The sequence below is a fragment of the Trematomus bernacchii genome, unplaced genomic scaffold (assembly GCF_902827165.1).
Source record: "Trematomus bernacchii unplaced genomic scaffold, fTreBer1.1, whole genome shotgun sequence".
Taxonomy (NCBI): Eukaryota; Metazoa; Chordata; class Actinopteri; order Perciformes; family Nototheniidae; genus Trematomus; species Trematomus bernacchii.
This window is the reverse complement of record NW_022987513.1, coordinates 3,260,868-3,283,120: the sequence shown is the minus strand read 5'-3', so window position 1 is coordinate 3,283,120 and position 22,253 is coordinate 3,260,868. Positions and strand designations below refer to the sequence as shown.

Below are 22,253 nucleotides of genomic sequence, written 5' to 3'. Positions count from 1 at the left end.
TTTTGTGGGCCTTATTCAACATGTGACATCTGTGATTGGAAGTGCTACCATCAAACATACCAGCACTTATAACATTATGTCATTTTTATCACAGGAAAGGTCACAAGTGATTGGTCGTGTCTGTCTGACGGCAATGATAAATGTTATAGCCTGATGTAATCTCTATGCTGTTACCACTTCCTGTTGTCCTTTAACATCTCTCATTCTGTTTTTTTATAGTATATAAATAGCAAATTGTAGGGTTGGACCTAAATATTACACTATTTGAATATTCCTTTGTTGATAATGTATTTTAGTTGTTTTTCCAAACCCCAAAATGTGTGTAAAAACACACCAAACCTTTTTAGGAAATGTTTCTTTCATTCATACCAAGAACAATACTATAGAATAATCTAATCCTTAAAAATGAATGTTTTTAATTAAATCAAAAGACTCGTGTTGCAACGGAGAAATGTCTGGCTGAGTCATCACCCCCCCGGCCAAAGCTTCGACCTTTCGCTGTCGATTGCAACCGAAGCTCCGGAGCCAAAAAAATGGTATTGGGGACCTAGCCCTAAATTGTTACATCATGCACTTTGTATTGGTTAATTGCTGTAGCAGTGGGTATGACAGATGCTCATTATCATTTTCAAATTCATGATATCTTGGCAGAGGTGTCAGAAAAAGGTCAGTATCTCTATAAAGTGACTCTCTGTCTCTCTTTGTTCAGATCATGTTCCAAGCCTATGGAGACAAGCAGGGTCCACTGCATGGCATGCTCATCAACACCCCCTATGTGACCAAGGACCTGCTGCAGTCTAAACGCTTCCAGGCGCAGTCTCTGGGCACAACCTATGTCTACGACTTTCCAGAAATGTTCCGACAGGTACAGTGACAGCATCTAAAACCGATAATCTCAGCCATTGGGCTTACGTTCCGCTCATAATGCAGACTGGCCCAAAACTGCATATGAAATAACTTTACTCTGTTTTTTCCCCAGGCTCTGAAAAAGCTGTGGCACTCTTACCAAACGTTTGCCCACTTACCCAAATGCCCTCTGCCTTCTGAGCTGCTCACCTTCACAGAGCTGGTTCTAGATGACCAAGGTCTGCTGGTGCAGATGAACCGGCTGCCGGGGGGCAACGAGGTCAGTTCTTTGTTAGTTTGATACTGAATACAGACATTTACTTTATACATGATATATTTGACATGATATCTTTTTTTGTCTATCCACTTCTTTTTTTAAATGTGCAATTTCCTTTTCACTCTCTAGGTGTCTCTGTGTTTCTTTGGCTGTGTTCTTGAGTACTTTTTAAGAACTTTATGTGTAGATATTCTATGTATGCCAAGGATAAAATGCTGAGATCTGATATGTATCAATTAATTGAATACAAATACATTATATACAGTGGTTTACATATGTAAAGATATCTCATATCCCCTATTATATATTTATGGCACACTATATATAGTTAGACATTGTTGTGTTTTATTCATGGTATTTTATGTATAGATATCAGGCAATAATTGGGATATAATTATGGTAAATTACTATATGTATAGATTTGTAGTATTTACTTTGATAAATGTATAGTACATAATGCATAATCTGATATTTACTGAGACATATTTATGGTCCATGGTGTACAGATATTTAGGAGTTGCTGTGATGTATTTATGGCATATGATGTATAGATTTATATTTCCTTATTGTTTAAACATGCCTCTGTCCTGTCTGTACAGATTGGTATGGTGGCATGGCGGATGACCCTGCGGACGCCAGAATATCCAGCGGGACGCGAGATCATCGTCATAAGCAACGACATCACGAACAAGATAGGTTCGTTCGGGCCCCAGGAGGACGTGTTGTTCCTGAGGGCCTCCGAGATGGCACGAGAGAGCGGCATCCCTCGGATCTACATCGCAGCCAACAGTGGCGCCCGCATCGGGCTGGCAGAGGAGATCAGACACATGTTCCACGTGGCCTGGCAGGACCCAGCTGACCCTTATAAGGTCAGCCAGCAAAGAGTCACAAAGAGTTTTATTTGTGTGCTTCTCTTACATGATTCTAAAAATACACCAACTCAATATAACACAATTATCACAAAAAAATATGAATTCTCTTCATTTTTACTAGTGAAGTTAATTTTCCCATCATGGATTTCATTACTTCAGTCCGCTGCCTGCCGTTTTCTTTTGTAATGTTCTGTACGTTTGATTGTATTTCTTTATTATGGTATTTTAGAATCTAACCCTTTTTTATACCTATTTGTGTGTTGCAAAAATATGCTTTTGTGATTTTTTTTTTCCTATTTTATTTCTTTATATATTTTAAATATACTGTAGTATAAATGTATTTTATTGTCATTCTATCAGATTATATAATCCTTCGTTTTTTTCTTTCAAAAAATAGAATTTCAACATTAGACCTATTTCTCCTGCAGGGTTTCAAGTACCTCCACCTATTTTATTTATTTGTATATACTGTACGTATTAGTGTGTTAATTAAAGTATCTGATTATCTAATACTTTTGACCACCTTTTTTTTCTTTCTTTTCATCAAAAAATATACTTTTAGTTTTCTCTTCTTGTGATTAAAACATAACAAATTATCTCTTTCCCCTGCAGGGTTTCAAGTACCTCTACCTAACACCGCAGGATTACAAGAAAGTATCAGCCCTGAACTCTGTGCATTGCGAACATGTGGAGGATGAGGGAGAATCCAGGTACATCTTATTGTATTACACATTTACACTTTGAGGAAATTAATCCGTGGGATGTTGTATTTTATCAGTCAAGAATGCATGACTCCATGCTTTCAAAGCCAATGAGATTACAACAGAGGTGACAATGAAGGGGAAAGCTATGGGAGGGTCACGTCTGGCTTTGGCTGAATATATGTGTTCCCATGCAGGTACAAGATCACTGACATCATTGGAAAAGATGAAGGGCTCGGTGTGGAGAATCTGAAAGGGTCTGGAATGATTGCCGGAGAATCCTCCCTGGCTTACGATGAGATCATCACCATGAACCTGGTAAGAGTGAAGTGGACGCACTTGTGTACAACAAACCCATGCATACACATCGCCTTAGCATTGAGCTCTCCCCTTGTGTGATCTTTGGAGGAACAAAGACTACCTGTGTACAAAGAGCTGATTAGCTTGCAAGCCTTAACGTGATTGTGTTGACCTGCAGGTCACATGCAGAGCCATCGGGATCGGGGCCTATCTGGTGAGGCTCGGACAGAGAACCATTCAAGTGGACAACTCTCACATTATCCTGACTGGAGCCGGAGCCCTCAACAAGGTAACATCATCCACCATATACAAGCACATTTTAGCACAACACAAAAATTGTTGATAAAAATGTAATCACATACACTGAAAAAGCACTAAATGTGTTATCTCTAAATACACTCAATCTGCATTTTAATGAGGACGCCACTATAAATAGTCTTTCATTGGCTATTACATTTTTCACCTAATATCTAATGGCAATTATCCTGGTCTTCATAATTATTCACAGTATTTGACTGATAATCATCAAAATGTGGTTACCTTTTTTTAAATGGCGCTAGACAGCATTGAAAAAGTGCATTTTGTAATGGGGAAATCGCACATTAAAATGATTTCATTTTTCACCTACTTAAGAAAAAATTGCACCAAAACATACTTTACCCTACATTTATTTAGGAAAGGTGTTTTTTTATTGCACAGATAGTGCTCATTCTTTGTAGGTGCACATCGTTTCAAAGTGAAAAATAAGCAATCATAAATCCTAATATCCCCCTGCAGATAACGTTGTGAGTCTTTTCTTTCATACATAATAAATCTTGTATTAAAAAAAATCACCCAAATTGTGGGGATTTTTCATTGCAACCTGCTATAAAAAACTAAATCGCCACATCCCTTCTGTGCTGTATCATTGTTATTTTTCAGTGATAAATTAACATAAACTGCAGATTTTGAAATATTAAATGACACAGGGTAGATGAATGCCTATATTTCAAAGAAAGTAAATTAGAATAGTGTGTGCTATGATTTTGGTGCTGTTCCAACCGGGCGATCAGGCCTCCTCCTGCCTCGCTCTGTTCTACCAGGTTCCCCTCTCCGATCCCAGCCACGGGCCTGCCTGCCACTCACGGCGGAATAATTGAAAGTGAACCATGAAGTTGTATTTGCATAGAAATAGAGTGACATGCCGGAGGCTGCAGTGCAGGACAACCATATCATTTGTTTTTAATCAAAAAGAAAAAGTTTTGCTGAGGCAGATTGTTTTCTTGCAAGCAGTTGATTGCTGTGTGTGTATGCATGCATGTGTGTGTTACGCTTCACTACTTCCTTTTGTCTTGCTTTCCATTCTCTGTCCTTGTCAGTGCATTAAGATAACTCCATTTCAAATTAGATGACAGATCGCAACATGACAAATCATGCAAATGGTCCCATGATGGCACACCTATTTGCTGGGAGCTCAATTGTTATTTAGATAGCCCCAGTGTTTAGCTCTATTTGTGGGAGTAGACTCATGTTCATTTTTACTGACGAGTGTCAACATGGTCTAGGTGATGTATTCCAATATATCCTTTGTGTACAATTAACGGTGTTTACTTTAAAACGGCACTAATTCCACCAGCTATACAGGCATAAATAGGGCAGTTTTTTCTTCTGCCTGTTTATCATGTGGCTTCCTAGCTATTAACTGAAACGTAATGGAGAGCAGGAGGCTGCAACCCAGAGATCATCATTCCATTAGCTGCTGGAAATCTCTCATATTTTCATGGGCAGTGGATAGTAACTACTAGCATAAATACCCCAGTGAGCTGTTACATCCAGTTCTCCCCTTCATTTTCTTCCTCCCTCTGTTCCTCCTCCTCCTCCTCCTCCTCTCTGCTGCGGAATCTTAATGAAGCCCGGGCGATGGCCGGAGGCTCCGGGGTTTTGTGTATGTCAAGGTGACTGCAATGTTTCTCGGGGCCGTGGGCTCTCCTGACAGCTTTAGGAGGGCGCCCTAGATTTGTAGCCGGATACATAACCATTAATGGTAATAAAGAAAGTAAATGATGGCTGAAAAGGTGAGAGCGGAGGGTAGGGATTGAGCTCCTCTCTGATTTTTATGGAACCATGTCAGGGCCCTGCCACCTGTTCTAGGCTGCTTATGAAAATAGGGTGGGCTGTGGGAGGATTTTATGGCTTCCGGTTGGCACAGGGGCATTTCTGAAGGTAAAATGGGTTTGGTGGCTTCCAGCTCACTCTTATACAACAGCCTCTTTCACAACTGCTGGATGGAGATATAGAAATGTGCAGAATATATGGTGAAACAAGCTCCCCATTAATATCAGGACAGCAAAAAACCTACACAAATTCCCTTGCATACTAAAAACCCACCTTGGCCAACAAAAACAGATCAAATATTTATTAGAAGCATGTTTGGCTTATTTCAACTTAAATAGTGTGTCTTATTCAAAACTAATACACTTGCAGAATTATTGATATTTGAACTTTGTATCTTCCTCATTGATTGCACATATTACAAGTTGCTTTGGATAAATCATTAGCTAATTGAAACATAATGTAAATGATAAAAAGGGGTTTAACATTGTTGAATTAATTCAATTTTCTTTTTACGAGAAAGTGCATGTGACAATCAGATAATCCCCCAGGAAGAGAGTCGTGTGCACCCTCCCACCTCAGATCGCTGTGGTTGAGAGATTTCTATTTGCTGATCACTTGTATAGACTCTGTATGCAGGCCCCCTGCTGTTACCTGGCATGCCTGTGTGCGATCTCATTGATCCAAATCCCCCCCCTCCCCCACACCAGAAGCCTGGAGACAACACCTCCATGAACAGCATTTTCTTTCTGCATTCAAGGCAAAAATATATAATACAGTATGAGAATATATTTGTGAGACGCTGTTTCTCAAAAGTGTTGATGAAACTATCCTCCTGTCTCACTGACGTCCTGGTGTTGTTGAATAAGAAATGGAGGGAAAACAGCCATCTCTGGGCAGCTGTGGCTCAACCTTTAATTGGAACAGAGACTGATAGGGAATTATTCATAGGGCCCTTAATTGTACTTCTCATTCCTCTGTCCTAGGCAGGCAAACAGCCTTGGGAGAGCTGTTTCTACGGGTAAGATAAGGCACGCTCTTTCTTTGCGCGCGTCTTAGATATGACTATAAAACAATCTTTACTTTTAAGTCAGTGTGACCCTGCGAGGGACAGGATTTGCAGCGTCTTTTAATGTAGATTAGGCTCTTAGGAGTGGTTAAGTGTCCGGGACAGGGTAATATGACTTCAGAGTAGGTTTGGGCGGAGGCTGTGTCTCTACGGCCTCTCAGCAAATGTCTTTGTCAATTCTCCGGCCGTAACTTCCAATAAATCTTCAGTGTCTGACATCAGTTCAAAGCTCTCCAGTGTATTTCTTGAGTTCCTGTTCTTTGCTCCAAAATTGTCATCACAGAGACCAGGTGACATTTTCTGTGTATAAATATACCTGTACAAATGGACTGTCAATTGTATAAATCCCTAACGTATTCCATGATGACGTTTTGAGTGTTGATACAGCAGCTACAATGTTAGAATGTCCAAAAGGTATTCATGAAGCGAGCATATTAAAAGTTGTCTTCTTGTTGTACTGCAGACAAACCTGTCAGGGCATGAATTCAAACTTGCAGTGTTTTTGGCATCCTTTAAATTACAGCAAAATGTTTCTTTAGTAATATCAAAGTATCATTTTTCACCATTTTGCGACATTTGACCAAACAAAAAAACAAACGGCATCTTGGATCACAACAGAAAACTATATTTTTCCTATTGTTAAATGCACACTTATCTTTTCCCCACTCCAGGTGCTGGGCAGAGAAGTGTACACATCAAACAATCAACTTGGTGGCATCCAAATCATGCACAACAACGGTGTTACCCACTGTGCCGTGTGTGATGACTTTGAGGGAGTGTACACGCTGCTGGAGTGGCTTTCCTACATGCCCATGGTAATGTTTAGATGCATCTTCTATCAGTGTGAGAATAAACGTGTCAAAATGTTAAGAGTGGGATGTTGTTTGCTGCTCTAAAATTAAGCAATTTCCTTTTTTCAGACTAATTCGAGTCCAGGGCCAATCCTTGATGCGAAGGATCCCATAGATCGGCTGGTGGAGTTTATCCCTACAAAGGCTCCGTACGACCCTCGCTGGATGTTGGCAGGACGTCCCAGCCAGAGTGAGTCTCTTTTAATGGAAACGTGTTCCTTTTCTGTTGCTAGTTTTGAACAAAAAAATACACATGTTCAGAAAATAAATTGGGCTATATTGAACTTTGACCAGCGTTTTTCACTATTTTGACTATTTATAGACTAAATATTCTGTCTTAATAACAGATTTATTGACATAAAAACAATCGCAAGTTACAGCTAGGCTGAACAACTTATCCGAATCCTATTAAAATTGTTATATAGACTAGTGCACTGTCCCAATGGAAGCAGAAGCTGTATTTTGTTAAATGCTAAATATGTGTCCAAATACCATTCTGGATTACATAGTGTGCTACTGCTGAGATACCCTGGCCTAAACTCATATGCAATGGACTTAAAGGGCCCTATTATGCTCATTGTGAGGTTCATAGTTGTATTGTGTGCTTCTTCTGGGAGTACATGCTTTAATGTTCAAAAAGATCTTTATTTTTCTTAATTAGAGATGTCCCACCCCATAGCTTATCACAATGTGTTGGAGTGTCACGTAGTGATGTCACTATGTTACGTAAGTAAACAAAGGAAACCAACGGAGGCTCCTTTAGATCTTTTGATTAAAGAGAGAATAACGATGCAAAAAAAATAAATCGGGCAAAAACATTTGTTATTATAATTTGTCCAAGTAATTCAGCCTTGGTTGCAGCCGTTCTCTCAGCGGCCTCATCAAACACTGCACTGAAAGTTCTATCGCCTCATACATTATTATGGTTGTGTGGTCATTTATATACTTCAACATTTGCTCATTTCCTCCACTAATAATTTCTATTCAAAGTGCTTTATCAGCAGTTGTAAAGAGCCACACTCCTATTTATTTTGTGTTATTTATAACATATATATTTCATCATTTAATCCTTATACTCCCAGGGTTAAAGGTGAACATAATTCATCACTAGAGAGCCTGTTAAGAAACTAATAGAGAAACAATGAGGTATAAGATCATACGTCTAACAGCTAGATCAAGATAGCGCCGAAATGGATTCGGCGTGTTTTACACTGCAGGTCAGGACTTAGCAGGTTCCACATCAGTGTAATTACGGCTTGGGACAGGAAAGAGATTGGGGGTGGGGGGGCTGCGAGGGTAGCCAGTCAACATCTCTGGTAGTCATGAGTGGCGAGGCTTAATTGAATGGTAACCTCACAGACTGGGCATGTTTCTCTGGGTGCGCGGGCAGAAAAACAGCTGAATAAGCCCTCCTTCTGCAGTCATCCATCATGGTTTGCTGCCAAGAGTACACATTCTGAGGGAGGAGAAATACACAACTTGGGACCGCAGGAGGAATAAAGCTGCAGTTTTTGAAAAAAACACCATAGAAAGAGAGGGAATATGTCCAGGAAATTGATTCAGTTGCATTTCCAATTTGCAATAAGAAACTCCCCTTTCATTCATGTTGCACTCACACGACTCTCATTCCTTTTTCACAGCTCCAAAGGGTTCCTGGCAGAGTGGCTTCTTTGACCAGGGCTCCTTCATGGAGATCATGCAGCCATGGGCTCAGAGCGTGGTGGTCGGCAGAGCCAGGTGAGTGTCCCGGCAAAACACACTGGCAATAATCACTGTTAACGTAGTCAAGGTCATTTGTACATGTCTGAATGTCTTCTCTCTACAGGCTGGGTGGGATACCTACTGGGGTGGTTGCCGTGGAAACCAGGTCAGTCGAGCTGTCAATCCCAGCCGATCCAGCCAATTTGGACTCCGATGCGAAGGTAAGGGGTCGCTCAATGCATGTATTCAAGAAGGAGTCTGGTTATATAACTTTAAAATAATGTCTGCCATACATTTCACATATTTTTCTTAAATAACAAAACTGTTTGATTTTACCCATTTGATGCGTATGATCATATCTGCAAGATCATGCTATCACTTGGAAATGTATTCCTTATTGTTAAGTTTAATGAAATGAATGAAATGAAATACAATTTACATGTATTTTCAAAATTAGAATATTCTTCTAAATTATTATGTTAAATTAAATAATATTGTTTATTGCTTCCACTTTTGTATTTATTCATTTATCATTTTTGGCATGGATTGTCTGACTGTCTTATTGAGTGAATGTAAATTGCCTGTCATGTTCACCAAAATGCGTTTTCTTTTTTTGTCAGTTCCTACATGCTCTTAAACATAATAATTATAATAATAATGATATACTTTAATGATAAAGTAATTAACTTTTCTGACCTTAAAACACATAAACTCGCTTTGGTGCTTCACTTCTTTATCTCTCTTTAGAGCCTTTCCCTGTTCACAGCTTCCCTCCAATACACACCTTAAACGCTCATCCATGCTCATACACGACACACACTTGGGCGTTTGTTTGGGAGACTAAGGCCCAATCCCAAACCGCCCCCTACACCCTACCCCTACACACTACCCCTCCGTTTGCTCGTTCGCGCGGAGGGTCCGCCACATTAAGTGCTGTTCCAAACCAACGAGTGTGGAGAGGTGTGGAGGGGGAGTGGGTTATCAAGCCCTCAAACAGCGAGTCTGCAGCGGTGCTGACTGGAGACCGGTCTCTACCTGACCGGAGTCACGCTGTGTGTGTCCGTCGGGAAACACGCTGTTTACAAGTAGTTCCAGCAAACATCCACTGATAAACTGCGATGTTAACAACCTCATGATAACCTCATATTTTTTTAACTTAGGGTCATACCTGTGTTTAGTCTAGAAAAAGGTAAATGTGTGCATTTTATTATAAAGTTGTGTATATTTACAGATTGTTGCAAAAACTAAGAAGCTTATAAAAATCAGGTTTAAAACTAAAAGAGCTTTACAAAAAAAGTAACACAATTAAAGATGTTTGGAGTTTTATTTGAGTTCTTAATTTAAATGTTTGGTCTAAGAGATGCTGATTTGAAACCGTTGTTACATACAGTTGCGGCATTTCCTGTTTCTGCCGGAGAGAGGGGAGGCCGTCCCAATGCGGTGTGCTGTATTTATACCCTTAGGGAACTTCATTCAGCTGCGAGTGTGGCTACAGACGGAGTTCACTCCGTCACGGAGGGGTAGGGTTGAGGGAGTGGTTTGGGATTGGGCCTAAACCAAGGGGTGTCTAATGGCGGCCCCTTTTATAAAAAATATAATTAATTGTTATCTTTGGTGAATTCCACTCAGAACAACCCACAATAGATTATATTTAATCTCACTTTCCTCACCCCAAACTCCAGTGTTCTGATATTTACAGAAACCCTTGTGCTGATGAAGATTTTCTGATTTGTATATTTAGATCATCCAGCAGGCCGGACAGGTGTGGTTCCCAGATTCTGCTTTCAAGACAGCGCAGGCCATTAAGGACCTGAACAGAGAGGGGCTCCCTCTGATGGTGTTTGCCAACTGGAGGGGCTTTTCTGGAGGAATGAAAGGTACTTCTACTTCCGTGGTTATCATCAATGCAGGATCAAACCCATTCTCATGAAATTCTCCCCTCTTAGATATGTACGACCAGGTGTTGAAGTTCGGGGCCTACATCGTGGACGGGCTGCGGGAGTACAGGCAGCCGGTCCTGGTTTATATCCCCCCCCAGGCTGAGCTGAGGGGGGGATCCTGGGTGGTTATAGATCCCACCATCAACCCTCGTCACATGGAGATGTACGCTGACAAGGACAGCCGGTGAGTTGGAAAGAAAAGGCGCACAAAAGAAGTCTCATCTTATCAAACCCGTCGAAGCTCACTTAAATCACTCTTGTCTCCAGAGGTGGAGTTTTGGAGCCTGAAGGAACGGTGGAGATCAAATTCCGGAAGAAGGACCTGGTGAAGACGATGAGACGAGTGGATCCGATCTACATGAGCTTGGCTGAAAGACTTGGTGAGTCCTCCGGTTTTCTTGCATTCTAATTATAGCCCTTTGCTGGCGTCCCCCCTCGGCCTTGTCCTCATCTTTTGGCCAGGAGCAATCCATCAGGTCGGAGCATGTGTGCGTTCACAGTCGTTCTTTATTTGGTGTTGATAGTATCATCTTCACCGCACTCCCCCGGGAGACGTGTCAATCACAGCCTGCTCAGATCAATCCCCAGCTCTCTGTCTCTCCAGCACAGCGTATTGATTTTCCTCCAGGCTCAGAGAAACGGTGCTCCAATTCCATGTGGGCCGTACGCTGAGGGCCGATCGGAGGAATGGAGGGGCTACTGGGGAGTGGTTTCAGAGCTCACAGATTGGAATTGACAGAAATCAGTCTTTGGTGACAACAGCCAGGGGTTTTGGGGGGTAGCTCCGAAACAAAAGGAGTTAATTCACCGCTTCATGCTCATGAAGAAAGCTCATTTGATGGTAATGGGACTAGGGATGTGACTGTATGGATTTATTTTCTTACCGCGGTGGGAAATCCCCAGTGGTTTGGCGGTTTACGGTTAATAGGTTCAGAACAAGCATGCAACGGGATATTTGTGTGATTTAAACAGATGTTTTTGCAGATGATGCTTCGCTTTTCGTGAGAAAAAAAGAGTCTGGAACTGTAACTATGTGACACTCGCTATGTGATAAGCAACTTTGGCCAAAAGCCCTGAACATACTTTAGGATAGTAGAACCTACAAATTGCTTCTGATGAACAGTGATCTTACACACCCAAGTCAAAGTTATTTCAAACCATTATTGTGTAAAACATTTTTTTAAGTTTACAGTGTTATTTTGTGCACATTTTATTCAAACTGCCTAGTTTGTGAGAAATAATAAGACAGCTATCCAAGAATTCCGAATTCTTAGTATTTTTATATTCAGAAAAACAGGTGAATGCAGTAATGGTTGCTATGGTACATGACCACACCTGCATCACAAGTATTTGTTATACCAGGAATTGGGGTCCAAGTAAACCAATAACACTTAAGATTCAAGTTATGGAAGATTAGTTACAACCTTCAAAAGTGTTTTATAATACTGTAATACTGCTTTTAGGATGACCTGTGATTCCTTGTCTATATGCACAGCTTGTAATCGAAACCTACAGGCATTTGGTTTAACAAAATAGTTTTATGGTACCATTTTCCAACAGGAACCCCAGAGCTGAATCCCTCTGAATGTAAAGAGCTGGAGACCAAGCTGAAGGAGCGAGAGGAGTTCCTCCTGCCCATCTACCACCAGGTGGCCGTGCAGTTTGCAGACCTCCATGACACCCCGGGTCGCATGCAAGAGAAGGGTGTAATAACGGTGAGCACTTCTTACATGCATGTACCGTTAAAGTGTGAACTGCAGTATGTGACTAACCAGAAAAGCCCACAGGGGAGTCTAAGTGTAGCTGCTGCTGCACCTGCCTGTGTGAATAATGTTTGGTCTGTGAGACTCGTCCTCATAATTATCTTGCGATGACCCCGGTCAATCACCTTAGAAACCGCAGAGCAGCCTCGGGCAGGCGCAATCTCATCCTGTGCCCTCACACTCCCATTTTTCACACACAACATACACACACTCCGTTTGACTGCCATCCATCTGTGAAGACCCTTCTGGTCATGTGAGCGGTCTGTTTGGTACACACAGTATGCGCTTGAAGGACAACTGCATTTGAACCAACCCTAATTAACAGTGTCTCACTTGTAAATCCACAACAAAATAAAGATTCCCAAATCTAATTTTATAAATGTGAATAAGCCTTTTTAAGATGTGTGTTAAAGCACATGGTTTCATATTTTTGTTACATCAATCCACACTTCTACAGCCTGGGACTATGTCAAAAATAAAAGGCGTTTTTTTTTTTTAAACCAAATCAAACGTACAACAGTCCTTTCTGCCAGGTAGTCTGTCTCCTTAATGAGTTCTATGTCTTTGTGACATCACTGCAGACAATTCACAACAGACACTGACATTTAATAAATTGTAAAACAAAGGTGATAATAGCTCCTCATAACAGAAGCTGCAATGACATTAGTATGTGTTTTTTTGTCTCAGGATATCCTTGATTGGCAAACATCCCGTCAGTTCTTCTACTGGCGCCTGCGGCGTTTGCTGCTGGAGGACACGGTGAAGAGTAAGATCTCAGCGGCCAACAGCGAGCTGACAGACGGACAGATCCAGGCCATGCTGCGCCGCTGGTTCGTGGAGGCCGAGGGGGCCGTCAAGGTAAAACCCCACCGTGTACTCATGACCTTTGTTTTATATATCCAGAGAGTTTGGGAGGAAATGTAGAATACCATAGTTAATGTCTTATAGATTTGCTTGTATGTGAAATGGACTTAGATTTGTATCTGTTTGTATATTTGTTGGTTTGACAGTTGCAGGGCTTGTTAGCTATACCAGAGTTAGCTATGGGCTAATTTACATTTGTAGTGTCTGGGCAGGAAATAGGCAATAGATATAGAATATTCTTTTGTTTGTCCCCTTGGCGAAATGCAGGTCTCTAGTAGCTTGTACAATCCTATACATTGATTTAAAAAAGAATGTGATAACAGTTGTGCATTAGAATTAAAAATACCATATCATCCCGGGTATGGAGAGACTACAAATGATTGAGACAGAACCTCAACAACCATATGAAACAGAAACATTTAGAGGCATGAAGTGTTTGTGTATGTGTGTGATGGAGTCATGATTGTGTTGATTTTAGCTGTAGTTGTTTTTTAATATTGACATGAAGTTATTTAAAGCCACATACATAAATGAATGTTACATCGATGATGGTAGAATTGATTCAGCTGGCACACATTTTCTAACATTTTAACAAACTATTGTGATTAACAGCACGTCAGAAAGGGTACTTGGTATGAGTTTGACGAACAACATTTTGCCAGTCAAGCTTTATTTGACTGGTCACATTTTGGTTCTTTGCAGCTTACATTTTTCTAATTAAAATAGATTTTGCAATGATTGAATGTAGGAACAAAAAGAATGCATAGAATACCACAGTATCCGTTTCCTCTTTTCCGACATACAAAGCCCTAATAACCATGGAAGTCAGGAAAGGTTTTTTTGTTTTTTTCAATGCCCTAAAGCACACCAAAAAAGACAGAAGACTGATAAAGCATAAGCAGCACATATGTGGAAGAATGATAGAGAGTCTTTTCTCTGCCTTTTTAAATGGCTCATTCTGAAATAAAGTCAGGGAAAGTGCCTATTCTCAAGTTAACCCCCCTGGGAATGATTAGAATGGTTGTTTCTAGCACATTTCTTCTCCTGGAGGTGCACTAGATAAAGAAGTAGTAACCATTCCTATCGAATCATTGCGATGAAATACAGATGGACTGATAACCGGTAGTTAATGAAAATATACACCCCTCAGAGATCCATAAATGCCGCTCCATCATGGCCAGTTTGGGGGCTCAGAGGAGCCGACCCTGCGTCTGAGATCTCCTCAGAAGTGGCCCTCTTGTTCTCTCATATATTATCCCAATCAGGACGGCCTGTCTTAAGCCACAATTAATCACAGCCCTGGCACGTGCAGATAGCAGAGCAACACGCTGTTTCTTAATTAAAAGCAAACAGATTAAAAATGATTAATAAGGGCATTAAATGTTCTTGTGGACCTCAAGCAGGACTGTTCATAAAAAAGGCAAGAGCCCATTAAAGCCCTCAGCCCCCAAATCTTTGCTAAGCCCTCCAGCCTGCAGGCTTTGTTTGGGATCAGAGATGGCGACACTCATGAATATTAATTTCTCTCTATCAGGTCCAGTCAACAAGACATCCGGCCCCCTTTGAGCCTGTCCATCTCCTGTGTTATAGTTGATATTACAGTATGGGTTGATGCATGATATTGTAGAGTCTAGACTCTAGACACATGTTTACATTTGATGGGACTATTTTTAAGCTTCATGTTGAAATTAGTTAAAAGAAAAGTCTTCTTCATCTAGAAATACATTTAATAAATTGAAGAAATATTACCCATATAACAAAGACTTCACTCCTTGTAAATTATATATTTAATTGAAGGGATTGCACAGATAAAGGAATAACTGTTCTATGCAGCACAGTAAGAGGAGGGAAGCTGTTCAGTTTAAGAAGACTTAAAGAGACAATCCTTAAGAAATAGACTTATCTTGTTACGTGCACATACAGTGTCAACCAAAAGATACAGAAATATTACTATGCCAAGTTTCGAGTAATTCAAATACTGGTAGTAGACTCATTTTGTTAATGTATATAGGGTTATCAAAACTTAAAACACTTTCAACTTTGTGTATAATTATATCTTTGGATATTGGAAAATAAAATGGATGTACAAGTTGAAATAAATGTGTTCCAGTTAACACAATTGGAGGAAGTCCCACTACGATGGGATCTCCTCCAGATTCACCATTATTTGAAAGGGATAAATAATTGGTACAAGCTATATTAGGATGTCATTTGTGCATGTAGAGTTAGAACCATTTTTTTTAACTCATACTTTAAAAATGGCTGAAAAGTAGTGGCTAGCTGTGACAAATGGGAACGCCCAACTCTAAATAAGATCATATATTAATTTGAATTCTTTGTGAAACCTCACAATGACTCCTGTCCCCTGCCTCACACAGGCCTATCTGTGGGATAATAACGAAGAGGTGGTGTCCTGGCTGGAGAGGCAGCTGGCTGAAGAGGAGGGGGCCAGGTCTGTGGTCGACGAGAACATCAAGTGCATCCGCCGAGACCACATCCTCAAGCAGATCCGCAGGTGATAGCCCGCAACAATTTAGATTCAAAATGTCAACAAATGATTTCCCTCCCTTGATCTCCTTTTTACTTTTATTTCCAGCCTCGTTCAAGCCAATCCGGAGGTTGCCATGGATTCCATCGTGTACATGACTCAGCACATTTCGCCCACGCAGAGAGCCGAGGTGGTCCGCATCCTGTCCACCATGGAGACGTCGGCCTCCTCTTGAGGGGGGGGGGGGGGCCCGGCCTCTCCTTCCTCCGCCTGGCTGATGCTCTTCTCGGGCCGCCTCCACAGCCAGACCCCGCTCCTGGGCGGGGACCCCGAGTCTGGAGGAGCCAACGCGAGGGGCCCCTGGCAGCTGCCGGGACCCCAGATGAACCGTTGGCTATGATTCTCAATAAGCAATAGCTCGGACAACTAACATAAATACTGAAAATGTTGTCCAAATATCTCACACTAACGTATCGCACGTACGCTCGATATATGTGTGTTTTTTAATTCAAGTGCAATTTAATTTTTTTTTTAAAACAACAACAAAAACTAGTCTCTAATAATATGCCCAAGTCTACCAGGGGCCTCAACACGACTATACATTTTTATGTTGTTGTCATATTACAATGGTTTGTGACATATGCTTGTTAAAAACCACAAGTGTTTTGATGACCAACAGACAACACATTGCTTGGGAGGGGGCATTAGTGAGAAAGAAGGGGGTTTTACTTTCCTAAGCAGGGAACACTTAGTTACTGAACAAAGGCGGGGGGAACACTACAACAGATCCGGACAGGAGAGCCCAGCGGGGAGCGGGCACGGGGTCCCTTTTAGACCCCCACTGCTTCACAGTTACCCTGTGGAGAGCCCGCCACGGGCCGCGCTCCTCGCAACAAAACCCACAGCTGCCCCTTCTGTTCTCACTCACACGGTTCACACACATGCTGCTGCGGACGCACTTTACTGTTTACTGTTACCTCACCCAGAATCAGAGTGTAGGACGCATCTCGCATACAAACACATCGGTACCAACGGTAATATAGACAGAGGTGATGATGGTTTTAATGAGTATTGACAACGATACTAATAGTGTTTGTTTAGAAATAGCCTGTACCCCTTTTTATGACTACTTAAAACCAATTACTGTCAGTGGAAAGGGTTTCTTTTTTTGTTTTCTTTGAACAAATTAATATTTTTGAATTTGCACTAATTCAACTCATTAATGTCAGCGTGTGAAAGAGTACTGTTCACTGGATTTACATGTTACACATCGAACAGTGTTTCATTCACTGTAATCCAAACTTACTGTTCTATTTAAAGTGTATGTGTATGAAATGTTACTTATTTTTAATATACATTTTTGAGAAACATGTTTGATTGTTACTTACAGTATCTGCTTGATTTGTTACTTACGGACAAGCACATTGTGGCAACTGTACGAGAGTACAAACTGCACCATAATGCTGAAATAAATGTCTATGGATCTCATATTCTCTGCAGAAAAAATGCAACGTCAGCAATGTGAAATGGCTTTGTGGTCAGTGCTGTGCCTTTGATTTGCCTGTATTGACATGTAGTTGCTTTATAAGTAACTGGTTGCTTCCTGTACAAACATGGAGAACAATTTACAGTGATGAGCTCTAACTGTCTGCAAATTTAATAAAGCCTACCCAACTCAGTTTGAAGTCAAAAGTTTATTTATTTAAAAAAAATGTTGTTGCTTTAAATCTAAGTAACCAAACTCAAGTTTCCAAGAAATTGCAGTAATTTAATTTGTCAATTATTTTTTTTATATATTGATGATCCCCGGGACAGATAATCACATCACTGGAAGCCTCATTAATTCCAGCAGTCAGAACAAAGTCTATTACTCTGGAGAGACATTTTCTGATTACTCGAAAATGATAGTCTTCCCATTCCTCAATCCACAGATGATTAAAGTGGCATTTTCTTCCTGGCTTTTAAACTTCAACAGTATTAAGGAGGATGAAGCAGATCAAACAAATATTGAGGGATCTATCTCAGCCCCTCTTTTTATTTTTTTTGTTTCATTCTTTCACATCATCCCTTGGCTCTGTCAACTCTTTCCCCGTCCCACCAACAAATATGTGAGACAAATTGAGTTGCATGCACCCAATACCCACCACAATTATAGGAGGCCCAATAAGAAAATGAGTCATTTGGTTGTATAATTGGAAATGTGCCTTGCTTGGTCTCTCCGGTCTCCCACAGGGTTTTGCTCATTTGTGGCGCCATGCTAGGCTGGCTAATTCTTCTTTTAATCACCGACAAACTGCGGAATAGAGTTCCTCCTAAAACTCTTGACTGTTTGGTGAAAATGCAGAAAACGTTTTTTTTTGTTATCCTTTCTCTTTTAAGATTGAGGATCCAAAAAGTTATAATAAAAAATATGTAGTTACTCAGTCTAAAAAAGGCTTATGTTAAATAAGCTTTCATGTGAGGTGCCAAGGCGATATTTATAGATTTTTTTTTCTTTTACTTTCCCATTTCCAAGCTGGCTGGGTTCAGTCTAAACTGTGACAGAAAACGGACCAGGCAGCAAGAAATATTAATGTTGAAAAAATGAGAAAATCAGTGTCTGCGATGAGATTGAAATGGAGGCATTAAGATAGCGCAGGGGGGAGACTCAATCATGCATCTGAGGCAGCCATAATTCCACATTCACGCGTCTCAATGACTTGACAGCACTTGAGACAATGCCTGTGACCCAGTTGCAGGATTCCAATTAGCAGGGTGTATGCAACAGTTGAGATGAAAAGAGAACAGGGTCTTTACAGAGCCCCAGGGCTGTCTGATTACTGCCTGAAAACAAGAGTCTTTTGCCCGTGACAAAGAGTGGAGCGACACAGAGGGAGCGCCGGGCCCCAGCTGTTCTATTTCTCTCCAGGCTGAGGACTCTGAAGAGCTCATCTCATCTCCGCCTGCCTGCCTGCCTTTTTACATTTTAACCATGCTGGATAGGGTATTTCAGACCAGCCACTCTGAGACACATGTGAGTAGCTGTTGGTAGATCATTCCTGAAACTGGTGACCTCTGGGTCAAAAGTCTGCATCTGTCACCTCAGAGAGACCTCATATACAAAATGCCTGGTGTTTTACATGGGCATAGATGCCTCAAATATGTTCCCTTTGCGAAATAATCAAAGATTTGAGAAAAACAAAAAATCTGACATGGGACGATACGTTGTTAACCAAGTTGTCCCAGCATTTTTCATCTTCAAATGAAGCAAAACTGATCAATTGTTCAGTATACTGTCCCAAGTTTCTTAAAAAATAACATTTCCATACATACAGTATATCATACTGATACAATATAAAGCGTGTAAATGTTTCATTAGGTTGTGTGAATATATGTATTCACACATTAAAATCACCTTTTAATTTAACAATTATTTAGTGTGTTTATATCATTTTACAAAGTATATTACCATAATAATATAATTTTACTTGTACATTTATATATATATGAAAAGTGCATCACAATGAAATATATTGAGAAGCTTGCCTACTGTAAACACATTTCCTTTGAGTTTGAGAATGCTCTTATAAAGTTAAGTTTGCTTTACTTTTCTAAAAGTACCTTTAAAGAATCATCAATATGGAAAATGAAGTATTTTAGAGCATTAACAGCGAGCATCATTTAATGCAAGACACTACAGTTAAAAACATTCTTTATATGCAATGATCATTTTGAGATTTTGGAATTTCAGACTAGTGGGGAAAAGAAAACATATTCTGACATTTTAAGTGTACAAATATCTTAATGTAAAAGATGATACTTACAGGGTGACATCCATTACATTCACCTGTTTTGCCTCCTCTCAATTTGTATTTAACTTCAGTTGTATTTTAGTACACCTAGTAAATATACACATATTTTAAAAAGATATGTCATTGTGCTTAAGTCCTATAATGCCTTTGCTTTTGTAAAGTAAATGTATGTCCATTCTGTATTTAATCAAAGCCAATAAATCAAGAATTCAGATTTCATGAATGAAGTAGGGGTTAGAATAGGTAAATATACACGCATGATTTTCATCAAAATGCATATGTAAATCCACTAATCCAATGACTATGCATGTGCATGTTCTGTGGCGGAGCAAAAAAAAGGGATAAGTAATCAAATAAGTCCATTTCCATTAACTGTAGTACCCAGAACACGCTGCCATACATTTTGGGCAAACAGTCGCAGTCTAGCCGAGTGAAAGCTGAAACTCCAACAGGAAGTAAAACAGTAATGTCACACGACTGGCTTTGTTTGCATACAGTTTCATAATGGTAGTGATTCTGAATGAGATGTCCCTATGCATTCCAAAGCTGTGTAGAGTTTATAATGACAGACTTAAATGATGAAGACGCATTTCAGGAAAGCAATTTTCATGCATAGATGAAAAATTAAAATGAATGACGCAGTGTATCTCCCACACTGCAGAGAGGCCAGTGTTCCAGTCAGGCAGTGCATTTCTCCAGAGAGGCAGCCTGTCAGCCAGCAGCATGAGGAGCTTAATCTTCAATCTGCGTTTGGAACGTGCCACGGGGGTCAAAGATTACACCACCCTGCGATCATCGCCACATAATGCATACATTCTCATTCTGTCAGAGCTTGGTAAACACTGGCTGACTAACTGAACACGGGGCCACAGAGAGGAGGGCTAATTCAAATTCAGACAAACGTGCTGCAAGACGGACGCCTTCAAAATCTCATCACCAACTTCTCTACAAAATAAATTGTATCTAATAATAAACCAGCAAAAATCCTGTATCCAATGTCTGTTTTCATTTTCTGGAGGAATTGAATATGCTGTACACAATAACTCGGTTTGTTTGGTTTGCTTTGTGTCCTAATTCTGCTGCTCATACCATGATATTACTGCAACATAAAAGCAAAATAGCTCCCCTAATATGAACAAAAAGCTCCTTATAGCTGTGCATTGCAGACCAGGTGAAGCTGCTCCCTGTACCATGCAGCCACACTCCCCTCCCCTCCTCCCCCCCCCCCTTCCCTACATTAACATTCATAGAGCCAGTGGAGTGTGGCGAGCCGCGTTCATCGAGCCAACGACGAGATGCAGGGATGATGGGGGAGAGGGAGGGTGGAGGGTGGAGGATGGAGTCCCCCCCCCCCCCTACAAGAATATAAGGCTGTTTGAGGAAGGGGAGGGGTAGAGGTGATGAAGGTTGCCGGGTATAGGATTGTGGGAAAGGTCAGCAACCAAGGTGCTACGTCTTTGGCCATATATCACAATTATGACTCGAGGTCATTGGCTGGTATGGAGATTAGAGGAGCAGTGACAGGTCCGCATGGCATTCTGGAGGAGCGGGCAAGGCCGGGCCGGCAGGAAGTCACCGACAACTGAGAGCCCATATTTCAGTCAAAAAACAATTGTCAGCCAAGCTAGAGGTGTAGCGTTGGGGTTTGAAGCCTTAGCTGTACATACTGCTGCTTTTGAACAAATGCTAGCATGCTAAACTCAGATGTTGATCATGGTAAACATTATACCATCTACACTGAAAAAAACTGAAATGTTGACTTTACTTAAATGTACCACATTTCACCTTACTTTTTTTTTAATGACTGATTTTAAATGCCATTTTCTTAATGTCTTTCATTTTTTGTAAAGCACTTTGAATTGCCTTGTGTTGAAAGGTGCTATATAAATAAACTTGCCTTGCCTTGCCTTACTGAATTAGGTTAGTTGAAAGCAATAATATTGAGTGGATTAATATGAACTAAAACTAATATTATTGCTTACTAACCTATCACCATTTCATGTTTCAGTTGTTCAGTCTAACATAAACTGCAATAGCTTAAACTTGATGTTCTACTAGCCAGCAGTGACTCCGCTGGTTGTAAAACACTGTCAGATTCTATACTGTAGAAGTCTATGAAAAATAGTTTTTACATCTCACTTGGTTTAATTTCTTAGTTAACATTTTCCTAATGAGTTTAAGGTTTCAATTTGCTAGTTTTAACTATTTTTTACTAAAGAATGATGTTTATTTAGTACATTCTTGTCTCATCTAGAGTAAAAAATATGATAAAGCAGAATGTGCTTTTGGCGTAGCTTTCTTCTGATTGGTCACTTCTGCATTGTGTTGTTGGGTGATGTCCGTAATATTGTCTTGTAAAAATGTAACCCTTTCACAGTGTGGTTTCACTTCATGAAAGTTAATTGTGGTATTTTAGGGCTGAAACTAAAATACAAGCACCATTTGTGTTACTGCTGCGACAACTGTTCGACTCATCTGTACTGTATTGTAAATGTATAAAAAGTGTACAAATGTTAGTCCACAGTCATTAAGGCTAGCAGAAATGTCTACCTATAATTTACTTGGCATACACATAATTATATTTCTGTGAATCATAATTGTATGTTCTGTTGACCTCATCATACTATCTTCTTATGAAAGATAAAATAATGTTGCAATAGCACTTGATGTTGCTAGTTGAGTTTGAAATACAGCAAATA

The 22,253-nt window shown here is 40.4% G+C and overlaps 1 protein-coding gene across 12 annotated transcripts in view; it reads left to right on the top strand.

Annotated features, from left to right (window-relative positions):
• Positions 1-17,441, top strand: part of acaca (acetyl-CoA carboxylase alpha) — a 44,312-nt gene extending 26,871 nt beyond the window's left edge. For 6 of the 12 annotated variants that reach the window (XM_034153133.1, XM_034153166.1, XM_034153150.1 and 3 more), the window contains 18 exons: positions 432-536; positions 710-865; positions 980-1,126; positions 1,723-1,992; positions 2,608-2,705; positions 2,894-3,014; positions 3,175-3,285; positions 6,828-6,971; positions 7,077-7,197; positions 8,648-8,744; positions 8,833-8,929; positions 10,450-10,585; positions 10,655-10,832; positions 10,916-11,028; positions 12,209-12,363; positions 13,099-13,269; positions 15,654-15,790; positions 15,872-17,441. In XM_034153133.1, coding sequence (XP_034009024.1) covers positions 432-536; positions 710-865; positions 980-1,126; positions 1,723-1,992; positions 2,608-2,705; positions 2,894-3,014; positions 3,175-3,285; positions 6,828-6,971; positions 7,077-7,197; positions 8,648-8,744; positions 8,833-8,929; positions 10,450-10,585; positions 10,655-10,832; positions 10,916-11,028; positions 12,209-12,363; positions 13,099-13,269; positions 15,654-15,790; positions 15,872-15,998 — 2,484 coding nt within the window. In that variant the 3' untranslated portion in view covers positions 15,999-17,441. The remainder of the gene's footprint in view (positions 1-431; positions 537-709; positions 866-979; positions 1,127-1,722; positions 1,993-2,607; positions 2,706-2,893; positions 3,015-3,174; positions 3,286-6,827; positions 6,972-7,076; positions 7,198-8,647; positions 8,745-8,832; positions 8,930-10,449; positions 10,586-10,654; positions 10,833-10,915; positions 11,029-12,208; positions 12,364-13,098; positions 13,270-15,653; positions 15,791-15,871) is intronic. The other 6 variants (XM_034153182.1, XM_034153158.1, XM_034153141.1 and 3 more) reach the window with 1 other exon arrangement.
• Positions 17,442-22,253: the final 4,812 nt, after the last annotated feature.